The following is a 24,352-nucleotide window of genomic DNA, read 5'->3' as shown; positions in this document are numbered from 1 at the left end:
GTCAGCGTCACCATGGGAATCAAAATTTCCGACAGAACAACGCACAACTAAAATCCCTCGTTTCCGATAGCCGTAGGTACCTTAAACGCTCGTTGTGGTCTTCAGTAATCCTTCTGGCATCCATGCGCTTGAACCCATTCACTTTATATCATGTGAAAGGACATGTCTAAAGCTATCGGATGATGCTAATCCAATGGTGGCAGCCACCACCTGCAGGGATCTCGCAATGGGCACATTTTACGTTGTTCGAAACTTCCGTTCTTCGTTCTTTTACCAATGAAAAGGATGTGACTTTCACACTTCCTGGGGTACTGGTGGCAACCTGAAACAAAAGCTAAGATGTTACCAGTGGATAAAGATCTCTACGAAGCGCTTCGTTTCTTCTCACTGCTTTGTCGGTATGTTCGACGAACTGGGGCTTCTCGTCAAGGGCGCACAGGCAACTCATGTACTCTCCCACGGTTTGAATAAGCCTGACGGTACTGGAAGGCCATTGGGTAAACGTAAAATGATGCTCTGGGGACACTACAACAAGCTCACGCAGTGTGGTCATTGATTTTTCCGTCAGCGGGACACCTGTAGCAAAGAAGAGGTTGAAAGTCGCGTGCTCGTGGGTGGGGCGCGCAAGGCCGCAGCCTCGCGCACCCTGCATGACAAAAAAAAAAAAAATCGCTGCGCGTCTCTCAGGCAAAAATAAAATATTGTGTCACTTGGCGTCTAAAGTAGAGACATGACGCCACCATTTGAAAAATAATCAAGGAAATCGAAGATGGCATTTTTGAGAAAATTGAGATGCAACATTGGCAATTTTCGCCTACTATGTGTGATTCTCAAGCTAATAACACAGAAATAACTGGGCTGAGAAAAATGAATTCTATACAGCACGAAAGCTCTTTCAACGTCCTATGGAATGGCACTAAGCTCGATGTTCTCAGAGGTTCCGTCATGAAGCAAATTGGTAACAAAATTTGGCCTTTTTGAACGTTTACGCCAAGTTTGGCATTTTTTAACAGAAAATCTGTGGCTCTTAGAGTTCTGTGGGTGACTGACGACAGTGTCTATGGTGCAGCCTATAATCACAAAAAACCTCCAGTTCCTAGACATAAAGTCAGCGGTGCTAGATCCCGTCAAAGTCGGTCCAGAAGAAAGCGTGCTCAAGCAGCCTCAGACTTTCCCCCTCTCCTACGCGGAAACTACTACACGCGGCGCGATTTGCGTCGTTTGAGCTGTCCTCTAACATATATTTTTTCTGGGCGAATTAAAAAATACGACTTTCACACGTTGTTCGATTTAAAATGAAACTACCCAGTTGCTTTTGAGCAGATTCTCCGGTTATTCGAGTCAATTAATGTTCAGGTGATCTCGAAGGTAGGATATGACACCTACCAGACAGGGTGCCTACTCCCTTCCGTGACACAGGTAGGACTATCAGAATTCACGGCCATATTGCGAAGCATAGACTGGTATTAGAAATCATACATACTTGAATTTCCTGTTACAATGTTACAATAATCTTACAGCCACATTGACAACAGAATAACCAATGCAGTGATTTCATTCTTATTCATGTCATCGCTTCCTTTGATCCACTGTGGCAGGTCTCGACTACAGAAGGAGAATGCCTGCTCTCCTCACTTCAAGACAGGAACGTGGACCTTTTGGGTGATGGCAGATGTGACTCCCCTGGGCGCTCTGCTAAGTACCTCACATACAGCTTTATTTATGTATTTGAAAGATACTGCCGGCCATCTCTTGATGGCCATGGCAGATGAGGTGAGTACACTACATACAACACACGGCACACTGAGCTATATGGAATTACACAGTGCAAAATGTCAAGTGTTAAACATCTGAAATCTAGAAAGAACGTTAGCCTACAAGACCTTGTAACAAACGGGTTGGTGATGGAATTTGCGTAAGACAAGAGGGCAATTTGTTTCATTCTTGTACAGTACGAGGAAAAAAATAAAATTTCAACACATTTTTATTGCAACGAAACTCACGGATTAATTTACTATGTTTCAGTCTTGTGGATCGGCTCGAATTGTAAATTAAGTAATCGCAGAACTTGAGCCCATTAGTACCGCTAACTATATCGTGCAAAAACTTGCGACGCCCAATTTTCCTTCGTTGAGCCAAGGTTGGCAAACCAGATTTAGCATAGAGTGAAGTCGAAGATGTGTGCTGACCATATGCATTATATATAAATCGAAGGGCTTTTTTCTGAACAGATTCTAGCATGTTAGTATGCGTCTGTACGTAGGGATCCCAAAGAATATCCGCTACTCTAAAATTGGCCGCACTAACGTAGTGTAAGCCGTCAGCTTCGTTGCAGACGTACAGTGGCGCATCGTCCTCCTCAGTGATCAAAGTTTACGGGATGCTTTGGTAGCAACTTGTTCAACATGCTCGGCCCAGCTTAGGTTTGATGCTATTGATACACCAAGGTATTTTTGGTTCTCCACTTTACTCAACACAGTAGTGTTAATGCTATACGGAAAGGACAACGAAGTTTTCTTCATTGTAACACACATGAACACGCACTTTCACATTGAGCTCCATCTGCCACATTTCGCACCACGTAACAATAGATTGAAGACAGTTGCTTAATTTGACTTGGTCATTAGTAATGTTTATACTAGAATACAAAATGCAATCATCAGCAAAGAGACGACACTGTATTCCCGGAATGTCGATGCAAAGGTCATTTATAAAAATTAGAAACAGCAGCGGTCCAAGCACGGACCCCTGTGGTTCTCCAGAGAGAACTGCGAAGGAATGCGAATGGGCTGCACCAACACTCACGAACTGCTTACGATTACAAAAATAGGAGTGAAACCATTGCAGTATACGATCATTACTTATTATGTTTTTCAATTTATACAACAGCTGAATGTGCGAAACTCTATCGAATGCCTTTAACAGATCTAAAAACACAACGCCCGTTTGCCCACCTTTGTCTACAACAGAGGCAAAGTCATGAACTATGTGTACAAGTGGCGTAACTGTCGAGTAACCTCGCCTAAAGCCGTGCTGTTCTTTCTTCCAAAGCACTAATTATGTGTTTGAAGACAATATGTTCCAGAACTTTGCTACTAGTACTTAGCAGTGGTACCGGCCTGTAGTTATAATGAGATTTATCACCGCTTTTTAGACGGGATTTCACCCGATCTTAAGCTGGATTGGTAAATGACGCAAAGAAACTTTGAACACCGCTCTGCATACCGCTGTAAAAAAGCATTGGGTATCCCGTCTGGACCACACGCCTTCTTTGTGTCCAGCCGAGGAGCCTATCTAAGACACCTTCTGTGAACACTTCGACATCGCAGAGACCAAAGCAGGTAGAAGAGAAAGGTGGTTCCGTACAGTCGTCGTTGGTGTACACAGAGGCAAACCACCCGTTGAATTCATCCGCGATTCTCGCGCCGTCGACAACTGCCACCCCATTGAGTTTAATCTCTTTAACCTTATTGTCCTTTTTAACCAGATGACGCCAGAACCGTCTTGGATTGCGTTTAAGAAAGTTGTGCATAGTAACATTAAAGAAGTGGAAACGAGAACGGCGTACTAGTGAACGCAATTTTTGACGCAGTACCGAGAGTGAGCCTTTGTGCCCTGGATGGAACCTTTCTATCCTATTTATTTTACGTTTCAACTGTAAAATCTTACGCGTTACCCAAGGATTACGCTTCCTTCCGCTTCACTGTGCGCAAAGGCACAAACTTTTCGATGCACTCCAGGGCCAAATTCTTAAAGAAAATCCACCTTTTGTCAACAGAGACTGCGGTATCCTCACAAAGCACAACAAAAGATTCTTCCAGCATGTATCCAGCATACAACATCAGTATCACTTGCCCTGCTGAAATCACGATATTTGTTGGTCTCAATATTTGTCCCCCAGTTAATTGACATGTTCAATGTGCAAACAACTGCATCGTGGTCAGATATTCCGTCTGCGATCGACACATCAATTAGCGTATTTGCTGCAGCGTCAGATAAGAAAACGAGGTCAATCATTGGTCCTACGCGTGGGAGCATCTACCACATGCGATAAGTTGTTATCAAAAGCGATATCAGTTAAGAGCCGAGAGTGTTCACATTCAGCTGCAGGCAACATGTTTTTCCAGTCTATTAGGGGGAGGTTGAAGTCGCCAGCCAAAACCACAGATGGAAATTCCTTAGATTTCGTGTCGAGAAAGTGGGACAATTCATGAAGTACATCTGTACTTGCTCGAGGGCACTATAGAATCCTCCCACCAAAATCGAACAAGTGTGACTCTTTACAGCAACCCAAACCATCTCCCATCCGTGGTCATGTTCAACAACTGATGCAGAGAAGCACTCCTTAACAAGTATGGAAGTTTACGGATGCAGCATCACAGAAGATCATCAACTCTGTGCAAATTGAGGTTGGGGAGGTGAGTTCTGTCAGCTCGCTAAATGTAATTTTATTGCAATATTCCTGAACATATATCATCTGCACCAGTCAGAAGATATCGGATCCAGCCGCCACATGGAAAAGGCCGGGTTCATAAGATGCCTGGACGAAGTGAAGTGCAGGGGTATTACAGTTGCATCTATCACTACTGATCGCCATCTTGCCGTCCGAAAGCACATGCGTGAGAATGAGCCAACCATTGTCCATCGATTTGACACCTGGCATGTTGTAAAAGGTAACAAGAACTAGATTATAATTGCTTATGATAACCAGTTGCGTTATACAATTGCCATGCTTCCAAATGCTTATGGGCCATGTAGCTCACAAGAAGATCTTGTAATGCAGGGTGAAAGGAAAAGCTTGAAGCTGCAGCCAATTCCCGTGCATGTGCTGCCCTAAAACCATGGGTGCAGCATATTTGTAACCACCTTTACTGGTGTAGTGGCAACTCTGAGGGGAATACAGAGCTTCTGCTTAGCAAGTACGAGCTTACGTACTCAAATGAACTGTATCGTCATTCAGGAGGCAGTGTATACTAACTAAGAGGTAATGCATCTAGGTTTGACCCAGCATGTTATCAACATCCACGACAGCCATCACGGACCATACAACCGTTGCCTCTACGGTGACCTTAGCGACCGGAGACCCTGGCTGCAGCCTGGTAACTGGAGGGCGTGAGAGTACATTTGCTTCCTAGCCCATATCGACTAATGTGTGCATGGTGTTCTCACTTTATATGTCAAACATGCAGGCACTGTTGTTTACAGAAAACTGTGCAAGATACTGTTAGACAAAAGGCTACTGAAGGATATTGAACAGCTCTCTACAGTGGGGCGAACGTCAGGCCTTGAATCCTTCCACTCCTTGCTTCTGAAATTTGCTCTCAAATCAAGGCATACGCTCCAAAAGTTATGCGCGCAAGGTGTGTAATCTAAACTCAGTGTATATGATTTTTGGTTTCCTAACCGTCTCCTAAAACTGTTCCTAAACTTTCAAAAGATCATAAGGTTTCCCTCGGTTGGAATTCACTTTGCAGTTCCTTTAACAAATAAGGCAATTCCAAATCAGTACTGAAAATAAAACATAAAAATACACCCGTTGGGGTCTAATCTCTAAAGATGAAAGCAGTAACTGACACATAGCGTATTTTTCTTTTCTTTCTATATGTGATGGCATTTGCACCGCATGACTGACGTCTCTAACATTACGCGACTTACCTCAGCATCCCGGTCGAGATATCTTCGGCTTGGTGTGAAACAACAAGTCGCGCATTGCTTGCGTAACATTCATATGGGCGAAATGAACGGATCAAATTGCTACTTTCGAAGGTGGCGCTCAGCCCGAGTTGTAACCGATTGCTGCAGTCGATAGCTTTTTCTTTCGTGTTTCGGAAAGTTGTGGTTTGAAACATTGGAACTGCATGCTGAAGTATTCTTTCAGACGGGAGGAAAACACTCACGCATTCTCGGCACGCAGCACACAACACAATACACAACGCGCCAGAAAGCCTACAGGGTGTTTGCTCTAACGTGTCCAGAAATTATATTTAAAGCGAGTGATAAAAGAAAAGCAAGTGGTACTTTTCTGCTACTTAAGTAAGAAGCAGGTACTGCTTCACTAGTAGCACCTGTTTCGTAAGTAGCTGAAAAGTAGCGCTCGTTGTTACGAAAAGAAGCGGACATCAGGGTTGCGACCGTCTTTACTAGCCCGTATCTCCAAGGAACTGCCTCGAGCGTAACCCGTTCTCCCTCGTCCCGTGCCCCCATGCTCTTTTCGTCGTCGCTTCCGCTCAATCCCTAACACCATCCCCGGCGGGGGTCGGCTGGACGCCGACTTTCAGCCGGGAAAGACGCTGGACGGGGCGTGCCACGTATGGTCCATTCGGTAGGCGCACGAAGCATGCGCGTACGACACCGCCTCGGCCGACCTTCGACACTCGGCCGACCTTCCAAAAAGGCGGACGGACCCTATTCTCTTGAACTAAAACCACGTCTCCTTTGCTGAAGAGGGTTTTTTCCGCCGTAGCTCCGTGGTGTGCTGAGCGTAGAAGTAGCAAGTACTCTCGCTTCCACTGTGCCCAGAACTTCCGCTTGGCCTTTGCGGACTCTTTCGAGGCAATGGTACAGCTCGTGACGGCCGCACGAGGATGGGACAGCTTCCCAGGCTTGATCGTTGGGAAGGGAAGTGGCACGTTTACCCAGCAAAAAGTGTGAGGACGTGAGAGGCTCCGGGTCCCCGGCGTCGGTGCCCACGTGCGTAAATGGGGGGGAATTAACGACGGCTTCCACTCCGCACAAGGTTGTGGTCAGCTCTTCAATGGTTAAGCTGCCTCGCCCCAGGCATCGCCTCACAGCCTCCTTCATCGTTCTTATCAGGCGCTCCCACCATCCGCCCCACCAAGGAGCACGCTCGATGATGAATCACCTCTCTATCCGACGTTGGGCGGCGAAGTCCTGAACGTCGCCGGCAGCGACTAACGAGTGAACGGTGGAGCATTTGTGGAAGGTCCGTGCGTTGTCGGAGTAGACGCACGAGGGCATGCCTCGTCGAGCAATGAAACGCCGATAGGCGAGTAGAAAGTCGGGCACGTTCATGGACGAGGAGAGCTCCAAATCAATAGCTCTGGTCACGCCACACGAAAAAAGTACGATGTAGGCCTTAGAGCTTGAAGACGAGCCTCTCAGGTACAGGGGTCCCGCGAAGTCCACGCCAACAACAGCGAACGACTCCGACTCCGTGGCTCTCTCGCGTGGTAATAGAGCGGTGGGAACGGTCCCAAGTTGTGGATGATGTTTGCGGCAGGTGAGGCAGGTGTGAAGCACGCGTCGTGTTGTTTGACGGCCGCGCAGTATCCAAAACTTGCTCCTGACCTGGCTTAGCGTGTGCTGCACGCCAGCGTGAAGAACGCGATGGTGGGCGTCCACTACGACGAGGTCCGTAAAACGATGCTTCGCTGGTAGCAGGACAGGGTGCTTCACTTGTTCGCAGTCGGGGAGTTGATGGAGACGTCCGCCGACGCGTATGGTGCCGAAATCATCGAGGAAGGGCCTGAGATCCCGTACGCATGAGGTAAGGGATATCGTCTTGCCACTGCTAAGGCAAGAAATTTCGCTCGGGAAGGCTTCCTGCTGTGTGCGATGCAACCAGACCCGCTCGGCACGAGTGATTTCTGCACCCGTTAAGGGCCCCGACGTGGACGCCAGGAAGCGGCGGCAATTATCCCAAAATCGAATGATCCAAGCCGTCACACGCAGCAGCGTGGAGAGAGTGCTGTAGCTGTAGAGGCTCATCCATTCTGTTGTGCCTACCACTGGATGGGCTGACGAAGGCTGTGCGGCCGTATCAGATTCAGCTGTCTGAGTATTGCCGGCCTCGAGAAGTTTAGCGTCACGGCAGGCCTCGCTGGCGTCGAAATCTGACGATGACAGGCGTTCTGGCCCTGCCCACCACAGGGAACTGTTTTCCAGGGCAGTGACTGATATTCCTCGCGTCAGAAGATCCGCCGTATTATCCTTTCCACTGCAATGCAGCCATTGCTCTGCACGTGTGCTAGAAGTGATCTCGACTACCCTGGATCGGACGAAAGTTGGCCACCGATCGGCGTCGCCGCGGATCCACTGAAGAGCGACGCACGAATCCGTCCAGAAATACGCTGGTGCCATCGCGAGAACATTCACTGACGAGATATGCTGGTAAAGGCGTGTTGCCAACAAACAGGCAAGCAATTCAAGGCGAGGCAGCGTCACTTGCTTCAGTGGTGCAAGACGAGCCCTGGCTAGAAGAAGGTGAGCTTAGGGATGCCCGTTCCTGGGACTAATGCGCACGTACACGGCTGTGCAGTACGCTCTCGGACTAGCGTCGGCGAAGCAATGTACCCCCAAACGGTGGTCTTCTTGGTCAGATTGAAGGACACAACGTCGAAGATGCAGTTGAGTTATGTGGGGCAAATCGGTCTCCCAGGCTTCCCATGCGCGGGCCTCATCCTCGCCGAGAGGGGCGTCCCAAGGGCAGTCCTTGCGCCATAGGTCTTGGAATAACAACCTCGCTGTGACGACAAAGGGCGAGAGGTAACCTAGCTGGTCGTAGATCATGGAAAACGTATTCAGCAATACGCGCTTAGTGGGGCACCTCGAGCCCGCAAAGTTTCGAGCGTGCTCAACGTTGAACTGGATGTGGTCAGTGCTTCTATTCCAAAGGATGCCCAAAACCTTGACCACCGCGTCGCCGCTCGACGCATCGTCATAAGAAATACCGTCCTCAAGGAAAGCTTCGCGAAGTGCTTCGGAGTTTGACGTCCACTTGCGAATTTCCATACCGGCCTCCTTGAGTATTTGGCAGGCGTCATCGTAGACCTTCATAGCATCACTTTCGGACATGCATCCCACCACCATGTCATCCACGTAGAAGCCAGTCTTGAGTCGGGGGACTGTTGACCGGTACACAGCGCTGAGGGAGTCGAAGTGGTGCTGCAACGTTGCGGCCAGGAGAAAGGGGCTGGAGGTCTCCCTGAACAGAACCCGTGTCATTCGCCATTCCTCTATGCGCGGTTCTTCACTGACCGCAGGCGTGGCGCTCACCCACAGAAACCGCGGATCTACCGCGTACCTACAGATCCCTATCCTGCGGGCGGATCAGGATCTGTAAGTACGCCTTGCGAATGTCAGCGGTTAACACGACGGGGCTGCATCGAAAAGTGAGAAGAAGGTGATGCAAATCGGCGTTAATCTTGGGTCCTTTCATTAAGATGCTATTGAGGGATGGTTGACCGGCACAGTGCGACGACGCATCAAAAACGACACGCAGCTTGGTGGTGACGGCGTCTTGACGGATGACCGCATGGCGAGGCATATAATAGAAATTCTTCTCCTGGTCGCTCCCTTGCTCCACCCTCTCTGCATGATGTTCGGAAAAGTACTCTCGGATGACGGTATCGTATTCTCGTAATAGATGCGGGGCAGAACGAAAACGCCGAAGTTGAGAAAGGAGCCGCTGCTTCGCAGTCTCGCGATTGTTGGCCTCTGGGGGCAGTGCTTCGCCGTTCACCATCAAAGGAACAACGCAGCGTCCACCAGACTTGTCAAGAAGGGCGGAAAAAAGGGCCAGGGCAATGTCGGCCTTTGGGTCCGTATCGGGGTCCGCAATTCCTAAAGAGTCTAACCTCCACATCTCCCATGGATCCAGAAGATCGAAGTGGTCGCAGTCACAGGATACGGAGCCCACGGACATCGTGCAGGCGGTTGCGTCTTGGGACTGCCGCTCTACCCCCTGCACGACTCACCCGAAGACAGTCTCCACTGCTGTCAGGGTGTCTGAAAGACGCTCCACTCGACCGGTGACAGCTTTCCAATAGTGGTCGGAACCTATAAGAACTCCAATCTCATTCGTGCAACTCGTGTCCGCTAAGTCCAGCCCATGCTGCCACATAGCTTGAGTGGTTGTCTCATCCAGGGGTGGCGTAACCTTGCACATGTCTTCCATGCCGAGAGCCTCGACGTCGACGAAGGATAAAACATTTGACAACGCGTGCAGGCGAACCCGGACACGCTCACAGCGGAATGACTTCGGATGATGGCTTGACGCGAAAGAGCAGATGGACATCTCCTCTTCCCCGTCGATCTCGCAACGAAGGTCTCTTAAAAGGTCACGGCGGATGAACGTCCGCTGGCTCCTCGTGTCAAGCAGAGCCCGTATCTGCTTTTTCCCTGCAGGTCCCGATGCCCATACAGTTGCCGTCTGCAGGTGGGCGGCTCCGGACAGACGTTCGTGGTTAAGGTTCACACAACGGTTTTAAGGGAGATGTGGCTGTCGGGCTGCATAGAGGCGTCATCAACGTACTGGGTTGAGGCTAATGCGCTCCCTGGCGTCCACGTCGGGGCCACTAACGGGTGCAGAAATTACTCGTGTCGAGCGGGTCTGGTTGCATCGCACACAGCAGGAAGCCTTCCCGAGCGAAATTCCTTGCCTTAGCAGTGACAAGACGCTATCCCCTACCTCATGCGTACGAGATCTCAGGCGCTTCCTCGATAATTTCGGCACCATACGCGTCGGCGGACGTTTCCATCAATTCCCCGACTGCGAACAAGTGAAGCACCCTGTCCTGCTACCAGCGAAGCATCGTTTTACGGACCTCGTCGTAGTGGACGCCCACCATCGCGTTCTTCACGCTGGCGTACAGGACACGCTAAGCCAAGTCAGGAGCAAGTTTTGGATGCTGCGCGGCCGTCAAACAACACGACGTGTGCTTCACACCTGCCTCACCTGCTGCGAACATCATCCACAACTTGGGACCGCCCCCACCGCTCCGCTACCACGCGAGAGAGCAACGGAGTCGGAGTCGTTCGCTGTTGTTGGCGTGGGCTACGCGGGACCCCTGTACCTGAGAGGCTCGTCTTCAAGCTCTAAGGCCTACATCGTACTTTTTTCGTGTGGCGTGACCAGAGCTGTTCATTTAGAGCTCTCCTCGTTCATGAACGTGCCCGACTTTCTACTCGCCTTTCGGCGGTTCATTGCTCGACGAGGCATGTCCTCGTCCGTCTACTCCGACAACGCACGGACCTTCCACAAATGCTCCGCCGTTCTCTCGTTGGTCGCTGCCGGCGACTTTCAGGACTTCGCCGCCCAACGTCGGATAGAGTGGCGCTTCATCATCGAGCGTGCTCCTTGGTGGGGCGGATGGTGGGAGCGCCTGATAAGAACGGTGAAGGAGGCTCTGAGGCGATGTCTGGGGCGAGGCAGTTTAACCTTTGGAGAGCTGACCACAACCTTGTGCGGAGTGGAAGCCGTCGTTAATTCCCCCCACTTACACACGTGGGCACCGACGACGGGGACCCGGAGCCTCTCACGCCCTCACACTTTTTGCTGGGTAAACGTACACTTCCCTTCCCAACGATCAAGCCTGGGAAGCTGTCCCATCCTCGTGCGGCCGTGACGAGCTGTACCAGACCCGTACGAAAATTCCAGATCGGCCGGACACGAGCCCTGATTCAGGCCAGATCGGGTCAGATCTGAAAGCGAGCATGGTATATCCGGTTTTATCTGGTTTTCACCGGAAGGTGCCGGACGCAGATCCGGAAACCAGTCCGTGTTAGTCCGGATTCATCAGTATTATCCGGACACCTGTCCAGATCAGCTGGAACCAGATCCGACCAGACAAGGTCCGATCCGGATTGACGACCATATAAGGTCCGGACAGGCCGGATCCGGAAATCATCGGAATGATCGTGCCGTTTACGAGTATGTCCTGTGTGCTAGATGCAATTCACGTTGGACGAATCTTTCGTGATAATTAACCGTCGCAATTAATGTCCGGTGCGAACGACTAGTGAGGCATCTAGAAAGAATAATGGAGAAGAGAGACAGGAAAGGAACTAGTTAAGGTCTCTCAGTCCCGATCGTCAAACAGCAACGACAAATATCAGTGTACGACTGTTCACGTTTATTTTACATGCTAACCAGTAAAAGTGGAGTTCACTACAAATTCAGTTCTGTAAAGTTGGGCGATAAGCAGACACAGTCAAGGACCCTCACACATTTCTTTAGATCCTGCGCTAAAGCAATTATTTCCAATGTGGACCCTTCTACACTAACTGGAATAACATGGATAACCTTAAAACCTGTGTCTCCATGTGTAAATACCGCTTCCGCTACTGGCATTAGTCGTTTAACAGCAATATAGACAGAGTTTGAGCGACTAACAAGGAACTGCACGGAACTGTAGTGTGCCGCACCATTCACAGTGTAGGTAACCGTGTAGTTGTTTCGCCGTTCTTGTCTTCCGTACATTTCAGAAGTAACAACTACAGAGTTAATGGTAGCCATTGTATAGACTTCCATATTTCTTGAGATTGCTAGTACGTGCGACACGATACGTAGCTCACTCAACTTACACGGTTTACCGTGCAGCACGACTCCTGATGACTTGGTTACACCCTTTGCACGGTGTGCACCCTGCAAGCTCTCGAGAATACAGTGGACTAATGAAGATCTCCCGATATGACTTTCAAGAAATGGATACTCGGTACACCTACAAATTTGCTTTATGGTTTATGTCAGCAAAAATGCACTATGGCGAAGTAACCTGCATGGGTGAAAACAGCTGTTGACAACCTTGCTGTTAGCCAGTTCACAGCGCTTTTTTTATTGTGCCTAAGTTACTAGCAGTGTTAGCAGCTTATATGAATATTGTTTTCATGGTGGAAATGGAGGTTTGTGGAGCATAAACAAGAAAGACGTAACACAGGTGTTTGTAACAAGGTATAATGCCTGATATATTGTTTCCCCTATCTCGGTCTAGCATTATGTAACATTTGTCCTGCATTTGCAAAACTCTTCAGTATACGTGTACACCATTCCTGCATCTTAAGGTGAGGAGTCCAACTACTGACTTTGTTCGTTCATATTGAGCTTCAGGGCTCAGCTTTTACGGTGCACTGACAAACAAAAGTGCTTTACATATATGCCGCTAAGTTTGCAAGCCTTCCTTTTCGACAGGGAAATACATCCACACCAAGTGTATATCGCAAACATCCCCATGAGTAATTTCTCTGCAACTCTGGCCCTTAATGCACAAGTTCATGTGTTAGCTGGTATGTCTTTCCAAATTAAATAATGAGGTATAAGAGAAAAGTACTGCGACATATACCACACACCTGCAATAACTATATAAGGCCAGATCTGGCCGCACACAGTGTATCCTACTGAAATGCACAATGGTTTAAAAAAGTGGTACCACACTGCAAAAGTAGAAAACAACATATATATGCTGTTTTCTACCTTTGTGGTGTGATATCCACCTTCTTTACATCTTTGTTGATTGATTGATTGATTGTGTGTTTAGTGGCACAGAGGCAACAAAGGCCATAGAGCGCCAAAACTATGCTGAGTGTGTCGGAGACGATTATGGGAAAGATGATGTGAGAGAGAGTGTGGTAGTGTGGAGTGTGTGTGGTGTGTGGTTGTATGAGCGATGAGCGATGATTGATTGACCAGGATAAGAGAGAGGGGGATGACGATAGCAAGCGAGCATGGCAGTTAAAAGCTGTGACAATGAGATATTTACATGAGGAGTTCGGTGATAATGGATAAAAGCGGAGCAATGCTTATCATCTACATCTGACTAAGAAACCCACACGTGGTCAAAAATTTGATTACGTTATCAAACGGCACAAGAGGGGTGTCACCCAGTAGAAGGGCTGGGTGGAGTGGGACATGGTATCTGTAGAATGCGGTGAAATACTGTTGGCGTTGGTGTTCGAAGTGAGGGCAGGATGCCAGTACGTGCAAGACAGTCAAGCTGTCACCGCAGTGCGCACAAGCTGGCGGATCCTGACCTCTGAGTAGGTGGTGATGCGTGAGCCATGTGTGTCCAATCCTCAATCTCGCGTAAAGAACTTCGGATGATCTGTTGATGTGTTCAGTCCGATGCGGGGGAGAAACGTGTGGCTGTGTGAGGTGTAGCTTGTTATTTTCTTCCATGTCCCACTCCTGCTGCCACTGTGTGCAGACAGCTCTCTTTAACACTGGCAGGATGTCTTGGTAGGGTAGTCCTAGAGCTGACTCCTCTTGTGCCAACGCTCGCCGAGCCTCACGGTCGGCTCGTTCATTCCCCGGGATCCCAGTGTGGCTGGGGACCCAGCAGAGACAGATTGAAAGGCCTCGGGAACAAAGTTGGGTCGCAAGCGCTCGTACTCGCTTGACGAGGTGATTCTTGCTGTCATAGCATGAAAGCAGCGCACGCACAGAGCTTAGCGAATCGGAATAAATCACTGAATTTTGAAGGTCGTTTTGTTGAATGTGCCGCAGAGCCAGGAGAATCGCGTAAAGCTCTGCGGTGAAAACTGTGGCGTTCGTGTTCAGGCGTGCCGTCATAATAGAATCACCTTCAAGGGCAACGGCCGCCACACCATTGCTTACTTTAGTCCCATCAGTGTAGATTGCATGGTGGTTCCCGAAGTTATGGTGAATCTCCAGGAATTCCTGGAGAATGACAGTGTGTGCAGTGGATTGTTTGTCAAACTGTGTCAGTTTTAAATTGGATTGTATTAGATGTCTCTGCCAAGGCGCAGCATCGAGGACTGCCTGCTGCAAGGGAACGCCAGAGGGGCTGAATCCCACACGGGAACTCGCCGCCTCCACACGAAGCGGGAACGAGGGTACAACAGAGGGCTTTGCAAGGAAGAGTCGCTCCAGAGCGGGGTTCACACTAGATTGTACAACTGGGTCATCGCCCTGGCATCTGTACCTTAGCGCAGCCTTCACATGTTCAAATTGTCTCCGTCTCTCGAGCGACCATTCATTGCCCTCAACATACAAACTCTTCACAGGGGACGTCCGGAAGGCACCGGTGGCGAGTCGGATGCCTTCGTGGTGGATGGGGTCCAGCACCTTCAATGCCGAAGGCCGCGCCGAGCCATACACGACACTCCCGTACTCAATTACTGATCGCACAACCGAGTCATAGACCCGCAACAGTGTGACTTTGTCGGCTCCCCACGATCGATGGGATAAAACTTTGAGTATGTTGGAGGATTTCAGGCACTTCTGTTTTATATAGTTTATGTGTGGCACAAAAGACAGCTTCTTGTCAAACACCACCCCCAGAAATTTTTGCTCATCAGAAACTGGTAGTGTGTTGCCACCGAGGAGCAGCGAGGGCTCAGCAAATGTGCCTCGCTTCCTAGTAAAGACAACACACGCTGTCTTTTGCGCGGAAAACCTGAAGCCGTTTTCATCAGCCCACTTAGATAGACGGTTGATCGTGAGCTGCACCTGCCTCTCAGCTGTTGAAAGATTTGATGCCGAGTAGGAAACCTGGACATCGTCTACGTACAGGGAGTACTGGACGCCAGGTGGGATGGCTCTGGCTATCGAGTTCATTTTCACAACGAATAGCGTAACGCTCAGCACAGACCCCTGTGGAACCCCGTTCTCTTGTACAAAGACGTTAGATAAAGTTGAGCCCAGACTGACACGAAACTTTCTATCTCTGAGGAAATTATCGATGCACCTGTACATGCACCCTGTGATACCACATGCGTGTAGATCTTGCAGAATCCCGAAGCGCCATGTGGTATCGTACGCCTTTTCGAGATCAAAAAACACGGATACGCAGAACTGCCCTCGAACAAAAGCCTCTCTGATTTGTGATTCTAGGTGGAGTAGGTTGTCCTGGGTGCTCCGGCCGGAACGAAAACCGCTTTGGTGTTTGTCAAAGATGCCTGCCTCTTCCAAAACATATACGAGCCTTGCATTTACCATGCGCTCGAAAGTCTTCCCAAGGCAGCTGGTTAATGCGATGGGGCGATAACTAATAGCAGCAGACGGGTCTTTCCCTGGCTTGAGAACCGGAACCACTTCGGCTAGCTTCCAGGACAACGGAAGAGTTCCTTCTCTCCACACACGGTTAAAAAAGTGGAGTAAGATTTGTTGCGACTGGGGTGTTAAATGCCGCAACATGTCATAGTGTATGCCGTCAGGGCCAGGTGCAGTGTTCTTTCTTGCCTGTAGGGCTCTCTGAAGTTCATGTGCGTTGAAGGGTACATTGTAAGGTGCTGTATCTTGTGTTGTCTTGTATCTTGTTGTATCTTACATCTTTGTGAATATTTTCTGTGGGACACTGTTTGCAGTAAGATCTGGCCTGATATACAATCAGATCTAGTCAGGCTAGATACCAGACAGATGAGGAATTGGGACATTTCCAGATCTGGCATATTAATCAGGCCAGATACCATACAGATCAGGAATTGGGACATTTCCAGATCTGGCCTGACACATAACTGATCTGTCATATTAATCAGGCCAGATACCAGACAGATCAGGAATGGGGACATTTCCAGATCTGGCCTGACGAGAAAGCCAGATCTGGAAATGTCCCAATTCCTGATCAAAAACAGATCTGGAAGTTGTGATCAGGTCAGATAAAAATCAGATCTGACTTTTTCGTAAGGGGAGCCTCGAAAGAGTCCGAAAGGCCAAGCGGAAGTTCTAGGCACAGTGGAAGTGAGAGTACTTGCCATTTCTACGCTGCGCACACCACGGAGCTACGGCGGAAGAAACCCTCTTCAGCGAAGGAGACGTGGTTTTAGTTCAAGAGGATAGGGTCCGTCCGCCTTTTTGGAAGGTCGGCCGAGTGTCGAAGGTCGGCCTAGACGGTGTCGTACGCGCATGCTTCGTGCGCCAACCGAATGGACCATCCGTGGCACGCCCCGTCCAGCGTCTTTCCCGGCTGGAAGTCCAGCCGACCCCAGCCGGGGATGGTGTTAGGGATTGAGCGGAAGCGACGACGAAGAGAGCGTGGGGGCACGGGACGAGGGAGAACGGGTTACGCTCGGGGCAGTTACTTGGAGGCAGTTACGGGCTAGTAAAGACGGTCGCAACCCTGAAGTCCGCTTCTTTTCGTAACACTTTGGTGCCGAAACCCGGGAAGCACCCCGCCTCATCAGGAACTTCCAAAGTTGGAGCCGGACCCCGTTGAAGCCCGTCTACACCCGTACGTCGTCTCTACACGTCAGTATGGACCGCCTACGTCGCGCTCGTGCCGGAGTTCACAGCGGTCTCACTCGAACTAAGTCTCGCCTGACCGAGCTTCTGGCTCGACCTCAGCCCTCCGCCGCTGATGTTGAAGTCGCAATGGACTACCTCATTTGCAAACGTGAAGCGCTCTCCGACTTGGACCGGAGCATCTTGGACGAAACTCCCGAAGACGCTATGGAGGCAGAGGTCTCCGCCGCCATGGAATATGAAGAGGGCATTGAAGAAGCTATCTCTCGTGCACGGCTGTTGGTGACGCCATGCAGGAATGTGATGCCCGATCGCTCGCAGTCTTCTGCAGGACACCTCCGCACTGTCCAGCTTCCGAAGCTTCACATCCCGTCGTTTTCCGGGAAGCTCTCAGAATGGCACCAGTTTTGGGAGCACTTTGATGTCACTATCCATTCGAACGAGGCCTTGTCGCCCGTGGAGAAGTTTAAGTACCTAGCCACCTACCTTACCGACGCTGCGAAACGGGCGATTGAGGGGCTGCGCATCAGCGGCGATACCTATCCGTGTGCCATCAAGATACTCAAGGAACGATTCGGGAGATCTGACTTGCTTAATGCTGAACACATCGATCGGCTCTTGGAGCTGCGCCCCATTCCGACCGCGCAGCATGTCGAGCAGCTGAGGCACCTCTACGATGAAGTAACGATGCGCGTTGCTGCTCTTGACGCATTGGGCATCGGTCGGGAGAAGTACGCGGTCATCTTGTGTCGGGTGCTGGTGCGATGCCTCCCCGAGAACCTCTGCGTCTCTTTTCGCTAAAAACGGAGGACAGAAACCAGTCTTCAACGTCGTGATGACGGCGACGGAACCACCGAAGAGATCGACGACCTGCTTTCTTTTCTGAAGGTGCAATTTGAAACGCGAGAGGAGGAGGCCCTAAGTCACGACAAGGCGCCCCACGTTCCTCGCAGACTTACCAGTCTGTGCAGATCCGTTCCTCTGCGACCAGCAACCGCGTCTGCTTTGTCCGCCACACGACTAGACGCAGAAAACCACTCCGGAGCATCGCAGGTTTCATGCTGGTTATGCTTTTCGACCGAGCATCACCTGGAGTCCTGTTCGGCCAGCGTCCCACCGGCGGAGAAGAGGAACCGCGTCTTTCGTACCGGCTGATGTTTCAGATGTGGCAAGCCCGGCCATATATCCAGACGATGCGGCTCAGCAGCGCAGCTGTGTTGCTCCCTATGCCGTGGTCGTCATCTCACGATCTTGTGTGACGGTCAGAATGCAACGAATCAACCGCAGACGTCAACCTATTCCAGTACAGGGAGCGCATTAGTATCCACCCAGTACGTTGATGACGCCTCTATGCAGCCTGACAGCAACATCTCCCCTAAAACCGTTGTGTCAACCTTAACCACGTCTGTCCGCGGAGATCCGGAGTCGCCCACCTGCAGACGGCAACTGTATGGGCATCGGGACCTGCAGGGAAAAAGCAGATATGGGCTCTGCTTGACACGGGGAGACAGCGGACGTTCATCCGCCGTGACCTTTTAAGAGACCTTCGTTGCGAGATTGACGGGGAAGAGGAGATATCCATCTGCTCTTTCGCGTCAAGCCATCATCCGAAGTCATTCCACTGTGAGCGTGTCCGGGTCCGCCTGCACGCGTTGTCAAATGTTTTATCCTTCGTCGATGTCGAGCCTCTCTGCATGGAAGACGTGTGCAAGGTGTTTACGCCACCCCTGGATGAGACAACCGCTCAAGCTATGTGGCAGCATGGGCTGGACTTAGCGGACACGAGTTGCACGAATGAGATAGGAGTTCTTATAGGTTCCGACCACTATTGGAAAGCTCTCACCGGTCGAGTGGAGCGTCTTTCAGACACCCTGACAGCAGTGGAGACTGTCTTCGGGTGGGTCGTGCAGGGGGTAGAGCGACAGTCCCGGGATTCGGCACCAAAGTGTTACGAAAAGAAGCGGACTTCAGGGTTGCGACCGTCTTTACTAGCCCTTATCTCCAAGTAACTGCCCCGAGCGTAACCCGTTGTCCCCCATCCCGTGCCCCCATGCTCTCTTCGTCGTCGCTTCCGCCCAATCCCTAACACTCGTTTTTCTTTTATCGCTCGCTTTAAATAAAATTTCTGCACACGTTGGAGCCAACACCCTGTATACTGGCCTAGCAAATGCTTTGCAGTCGAAGGAAGCAAAACTTACGTTCCTCGTGGGTTCAGTGAAGTCACAGAAATAGTTTGGCTCCGTAATAGCCAACTGTTATATCACTACCCCAATCTCAACCTGCCCAGCAGACGGTTCGGCAGAAGAAAGCAAGCCAAATGTCATGCCAAGCCGGATCACGCCCAGACCACGAATCTGTCGTCGATACAGGGTTTGCCTGCCACAGGACGGAATGTCAGTAAAACTAAAAATTCACTTTTTCGAAAAACCGCGAGGAGTTTGGAATAACTATTTTGCACACATAATCAGTGTTCCCTATGAACACATCGTGTGAGTACCATTCCATTCTGTGACACTCGAAAATCGGTGTAGCTGAGATTTAAGTGCGCTTTGTCCGAACACCCTATCCTGAGGGCTTTCGACTTATCTAAGCCCTTTGTACTTAGAACAGACGCCTCCGATGTTGGGCAAGGTGCTGTGCTTTTGCAAGGAGAGGAAAGTGGACTGCACCCCATTGGGTATGTCACGGGTTCGGGGGACGATACCAAGTAATGTCTGGAACTCCGTGACTAATTATGATTCGGACTCAGCGGTTCAAGCGGCTGCAGTCAGTGGCTGAACGATTGCACACGTACACAGAGCTACAATCAACAACATATTTACACATGCTACAATAATGTTGCAAAAACTGAGATTACACAGAGCCAGTACCACTTCAAACCAAACAGTCACACTTAGCTCAGTTCTGCGATGTCTTGGAGGGGGTCAATCGCTGCCTACTTCCGACGGTGGCTCTCGGTGGGTCCCTTGACTGGTCGCTTCACTCACACGCGTCACAACACTTGCCGAACTCAGTCAGCTTTCACACACATGTCTAACTTGTATCATCGTCCACCTGCAGTACATTGCCGCCACTCCTCTAACTTCCCCACCACTCTCTCGCTGGGACTCTTAACTGACCACCTTGCGACGACTGCCCCACTTTCCCTCAGTTACCCCTTATATTACCTCGGGAAACGAGGTTTCCAAATGTCACTGCACGGAGCATCCCCCCTTTTTCTAGGAAAGGTCACCATGCCTATGTCACGAAACACAGCTGCCATTTTACGCAAAAACAATCATTTTGTCGATGCATCAGTGTGAAGACGACTCCCAAGTCCCTCGCTTCAACAAAACAAAACAACCAAACAAAATTAAAGACTACAACACGTGGCGTCTGGTTAATGTACACAGTCCGAACAACGCGAAAGCAGCAGCAGTGATCGCACCGCGGGGTACCAAGAACAACTCAGAGGGCGCAAAAACAGTCGCGTCGAAGTGTCGGGTTTCTCAACGGGGTCTGTTCCTCTACGCGTCTGACCAAGCATCTGGATGCCATAAATCTGAGCATCCCGAAGATGCCATGGCCCGCCGAACCAGAGTGTGTGCTTCTAAATTAACTTACCCAAAAACTGTTAAACAACAAAAATCCACAAAATAAGCTTGTCTCCCTGTGACAGGGTACGCCAGACAAAAATTATGTCCACGAGAAGAAGCAAAATCCGCTATTGAAAAGGAATGTCTTGCAATGTGTGGGCGATAAAAAGGTTTCATGTGTTCCTATACTCAACTCACTTTGTACTCCAAACCGACCATCAAACTCTGAAATGCATCAATGAGGCAAAGTTCATCAACATGAGAGATGTTCATTGGGCCCTGACGCTGCAAGACTATAACTTCAGGGTCGAGCATATCAGGGGCCAGGGAAATGTAGGAGCGGACTACATGAGCCGACTCGACTAAATGGTCGCAGACATGTTAGATGGTTGTACTACATCCATCACTGCTATATAACCAATGTAGCGATTGCATGTAGATATGTCACTGTGTGGGTACAATACGTTGTAACATACGCCATTGGGACCAGCTCCCGTGGTCTAGTGGTTAGGATGATCGCTTTCCACGCCGAGACTGGGGGGTGACCCGGGTTCGAATCCTGTCACTGGCTGTGCTGTCTGAGGTTTTCCCTGGGTTTTCCGAAGATTTTCAAGACGTATGTCGGCACAGTACCCCCTGAAGTCGGCCCAGGACGCATACTAATCCCTCTGTCCACGTCTGTCCGTCGCTCATAGCCACAGTTGCTTCGCGGCGCTAACACTGAATTAACAAAAAATACGCCATTGGGGTTAGCTGTGTGGTGTGAAGCGCACCTTTGAATAGTCCTGTATCTTAACCACATGTGTATCACTTTGGGCATTCTTCTGATCATTTTCTGCATATTTCTGCATATTGTAGTGTGGTAGCTGAGCTATCAGAGCCGTGCACCGGAGAAAACATCCCCTTCGTCTTGGGGTCTTGAATATTGGAGATTGCCAATATTCTTAAGGAGGACGTGGTGTAACGGAGTCGGACACTTTTGTCCTTTTTCGGCGGCATTTCTTTCAAGCTTTAATGACACCTTGGGAGCCGAACCTACGTGGCCAGAGCCAAAGTGGTTAAAATGGTTGCCGACACGTGGTTCCGTTTGCTCGGAGGAGGGTTGTGTACAGTTAGAGTATTATCATTGTGTGGCGCGTGGGGACGTGGGCCGATTGACATAGGGCAGCACGACCACTCTTTCTTATTTATTTGTCCCGAGCGGTCTTGCTGAGTATCCGCTGGGTATGGGCCGGAAAACTTCCGCAGGTGAACCGTCCCCCTTTTATGCAGAAACTTAAGGGCGGAGGGTATTTCGCTTGGTGTGATCGCGAGTAGGTCCCAGCGGTAGCATCCCGGGAATGCACCAGGTTTCCGTGACAATGTCCATCTGGTATGATCAGTGCGCTGTGTGCCCCCATGCAGTTTCGCGTCAATACGCAACTTGGACTATGATATGAGAGAAGTCCAAACATTTTGCTTGCAAACAACCAGTGACCGCGTGAACTATAAACCATAATTAAGGAATAACGTCCTTGTGACTCGCGGCTGTATGGTTTAGTGAGGCTTGGTGCTATAACACCATTACAAATCACGAAATAGCAGCTGAATCCTCGCAACCTGAGCGATAAAATAAAGCGGAGAAAGGCCAGTAATGATAAGGTAAGAGAACGCGTGAAGCGCAGATTTTACTACCCAAAGAGAGAGTTTCGCACGTTCAGGGCGTGATAGAAGTAAGAGTCCGTAAGTAACCAGTAAATAACGGGCTGCGCAGGCCCGTTAACATATTTTCTTGTTCGCTGCATGCTCTTGTAGCTTGCCTGCAGCATGCCGCCCTTGATGGTACACAGCATTCAGAAAGCTCAGCAGAGCTTTGTAGGAGCTGCCAACACCGGAGGGTTCGGCAACCCGGGCCCGGATGAAATCAGACATCTACTTGGTGAGTTGTTCGGGAATCACAACGAAATATTTATTTATTTCGGTACAGCTCAACGGCCCGTGAGGGCGCAGTATTGTACTGCGCAATGATCGATATCGAAAGAAAAAGAAAATCCCTGTGCTCTTCGGCGTATTGCCAAACGCGTACGCAATGCGATAGCATTGCGGCTGACGAAGGGCGGTGCCTGCGCTGTGACTGTAGATCAATTGCGTGCGGCGCAACGTCAAACCCGACCTGGCCTCGTGCAGAAACACGGGTATTGCCTTGAGAACTTCCTGTTCTTCACATTACTCTTTGGTGCGCATTTCTGTTCGTCTGGCCGAGTGTAGTGGCGGCACCTTCCGTCGCACGCCGCTTCCTGGCATTGTTGGTCACACGCAGCTTGCATTCTCATTTCCCGCCATCGTTTCTGCATCTCCCGTAGCAATCGCGGCACATCTACGCAGTGGCGTCGGAAGGTGGCGGCAGGCGGCGGTCACCCCCACCCCCGAGTTTTCGCTCCGGGGGCCGTGCCCCCAGAACGTTCGCTCTGAGCGTCCCGACACCCATTTTTCATCTGTACTGTCGTGCGATCAGACCTCGGCAAAATTCACTCATGAGCACGCTCACCCACGCTCAATTTGGCCAGTGAACTGAGCATGAGTGAGCGAGCAGAGAGTTTAGTGGGCAGTGATGAGCGAGCCGAGAGCTGAGCGGGCGATGAGTGAGCGTGAGTAAATGAGCCGAGAGCTGAACAAGCTGAGCGGGCGATGAGTGAGCGAGCTAAGAACTTGCGGGCGATGAGTGAAACTGAGTGAGTCAGCCGAGAACTCAGCGGGTAACGAGTGAACTTGAGTAAGCGAGAGTCAAAACTATTGACGTATGTCTGTTTGTATTAAAGGAACTGTAAAGTGAATTTCAACCCAGGGTAACCTTATGATTTTATGAAAGCCTAGGAAGAGTACATCTCAGTTACGAAATATTTCTTGTGGAATCCCATTTTTGTTTGAACAATCGAATTTCAAAGATTGTATTCGAGCGCGAGGCTAAGTACTCCCAATGCAACAACACTGGGTTGGCTCGTGTCGGCTACGGCTACTCTCGCCTTTCTCATCCGCGTCTCGGTCTGTAGCGAAACCGTAATGGCCGAAATGTTTTGAAGGTACACGCCGTGTGATGTCGAATTTACCAAACCTGAGTGCCCTCGAGCTTCGTATAGTCCAGCAGTCGCGCCAGCAAAACTTGTGTTCTTACGAGGCACGCCGGAGACACAGCATGACACGATGCCATCCGCAGAATTGTCGACGGAGGATGAATTGCTGTCATCGTCGTCACCTGGCCGCGTTGAAAACAGTCTTCGCGTGTAATGAAAATTGTTGTGAGCTTCACATCGGAAATTTGGCATTGCTCCTGCAGTCCAGGTGTCCTTGCGGCTAACGCGTGCCGATGCCGACGGCAGAGGAATGCCTCTGTTGCCGCGAAATGAGACGTTACTGAAGCAGCACAGCGGTTACGTTTCAAGAAATCAGTACTTTGAAATACTGTGGCTGGACACCGAGGTGCTCAGATGTCCTACTGCTACGTGTGAGAAAGCGACGACTACGCCCTTATCAGGAACAGCGAAGTGAACAAATGAGTTGATTCACGTATGCCTTCAGTTTATTATCAGTAAAGCTGCATATCATAATTTTATGGTGCCCTTGGTACATGCAGCAAGTTTCAGTACGTTGCCTACAAACAGTTTACAAGGTGGCTCTGGGGACCATTAGGAAAGCACTGCAGGAAAGTCCTCAAAGCATGTGCTGTGCATGCCATAAGGGAAAACTTTTCTTCTGAAGCGTGCAAAAGTTTTGCCTTTTTGACATCTGATGCAGTACACTGTTATCCCAAAAGGTAGACATTAACTCCATAAGAGGAGTAAACAGCTTGTCCCATAGCGAACCC

General features: G+C 50.0%; 5 protein-coding genes and 1 long non-coding RNA gene across 6 annotated transcripts; 3 read left to right on the top strand and 3 right to left on the bottom strand.

Annotated features, from left to right (window-relative positions):
- The first annotated feature begins 3,189 nt into the window (after positions 1-3,189).
- LOC135396006 (uncharacterized) lies at positions 3,190-5,157 on the top strand. The gene is made up of 4 exons (XR_010423242.1): positions 3,190-4,418; positions 4,487-4,673; positions 4,784-4,919; positions 4,998-5,157. It is a non-coding gene; the product is annotated as an uncharacterized LOC135396006 (long non-coding RNA).
- Positions 5,158-6,858: 1,701 nt separating this feature from the next.
- Positions 6,859-8,100, bottom strand: LOC135395831 (uncharacterized). The gene has a single exon (XM_064626919.1). It carries the CDS (start codon positions 8,098-8,100, stop codon positions 6,859-6,861), a length of 1,242 nt encoding a protein of 413 aa, XP_064482989.1.
- A 129-nt stretch (positions 8,101-8,229) lies between these two features.
- LOC135395830 (uncharacterized) lies at positions 8,230-8,964 on the bottom strand. The gene has a single exon (XM_064626918.1). It carries the CDS (start codon positions 8,962-8,964, stop codon positions 8,230-8,232), a length of 735 nt encoding a protein of 244 aa, XP_064482988.1.
- Positions 8,965-9,043: 79 nt separating this feature from the next.
- LOC135395828 (uncharacterized) lies at positions 9,044-9,664 on the bottom strand. Its single transcript, XM_064626917.1, has one exon. The coding sequence runs from the start codon at positions 9,662-9,664 to the stop codon at positions 9,044-9,046; it is 621 nt and encodes a 206-aa protein (XP_064482987.1).
- A 622-nt stretch (positions 9,665-10,286) lies between these two features.
- Positions 10,287-11,366, top strand: LOC135395827 (uncharacterized). Its single transcript, XM_064626916.1, has one exon. It carries the CDS (start codon positions 10,287-10,289, stop codon positions 11,364-11,366), a length of 1,080 nt encoding a protein of 359 aa, XP_064482986.1.
- A 5,582-nt stretch (positions 11,367-16,948) lies between these two features.
- On the top strand, positions 16,949-17,737 carry LOC135395826 (uncharacterized). The gene has a single exon (XM_064626915.1). The coding sequence runs from the start codon at positions 16,949-16,951 to the stop codon at positions 17,735-17,737; it is 789 nt and encodes a 262-aa protein (XP_064482985.1).
- The last annotated feature ends 6,615 nt before the right edge of the window (positions 17,738-24,352 follow it).

The sequence above is a fragment of the Ornithodoros turicata genome, chromosome 5 (assembly GCF_037126465.1).
Source record: "Ornithodoros turicata isolate Travis chromosome 5, ASM3712646v1, whole genome shotgun sequence".
Classification (NCBI taxonomy): Eukaryota; Metazoa; Arthropoda; class Arachnida; order Ixodida; family Argasidae; genus Ornithodoros; species Ornithodoros turicata.
Note: the sequence above shows the minus strand (reverse complement) of the source record. Positions and strands in the feature narration are given on the sequence as shown.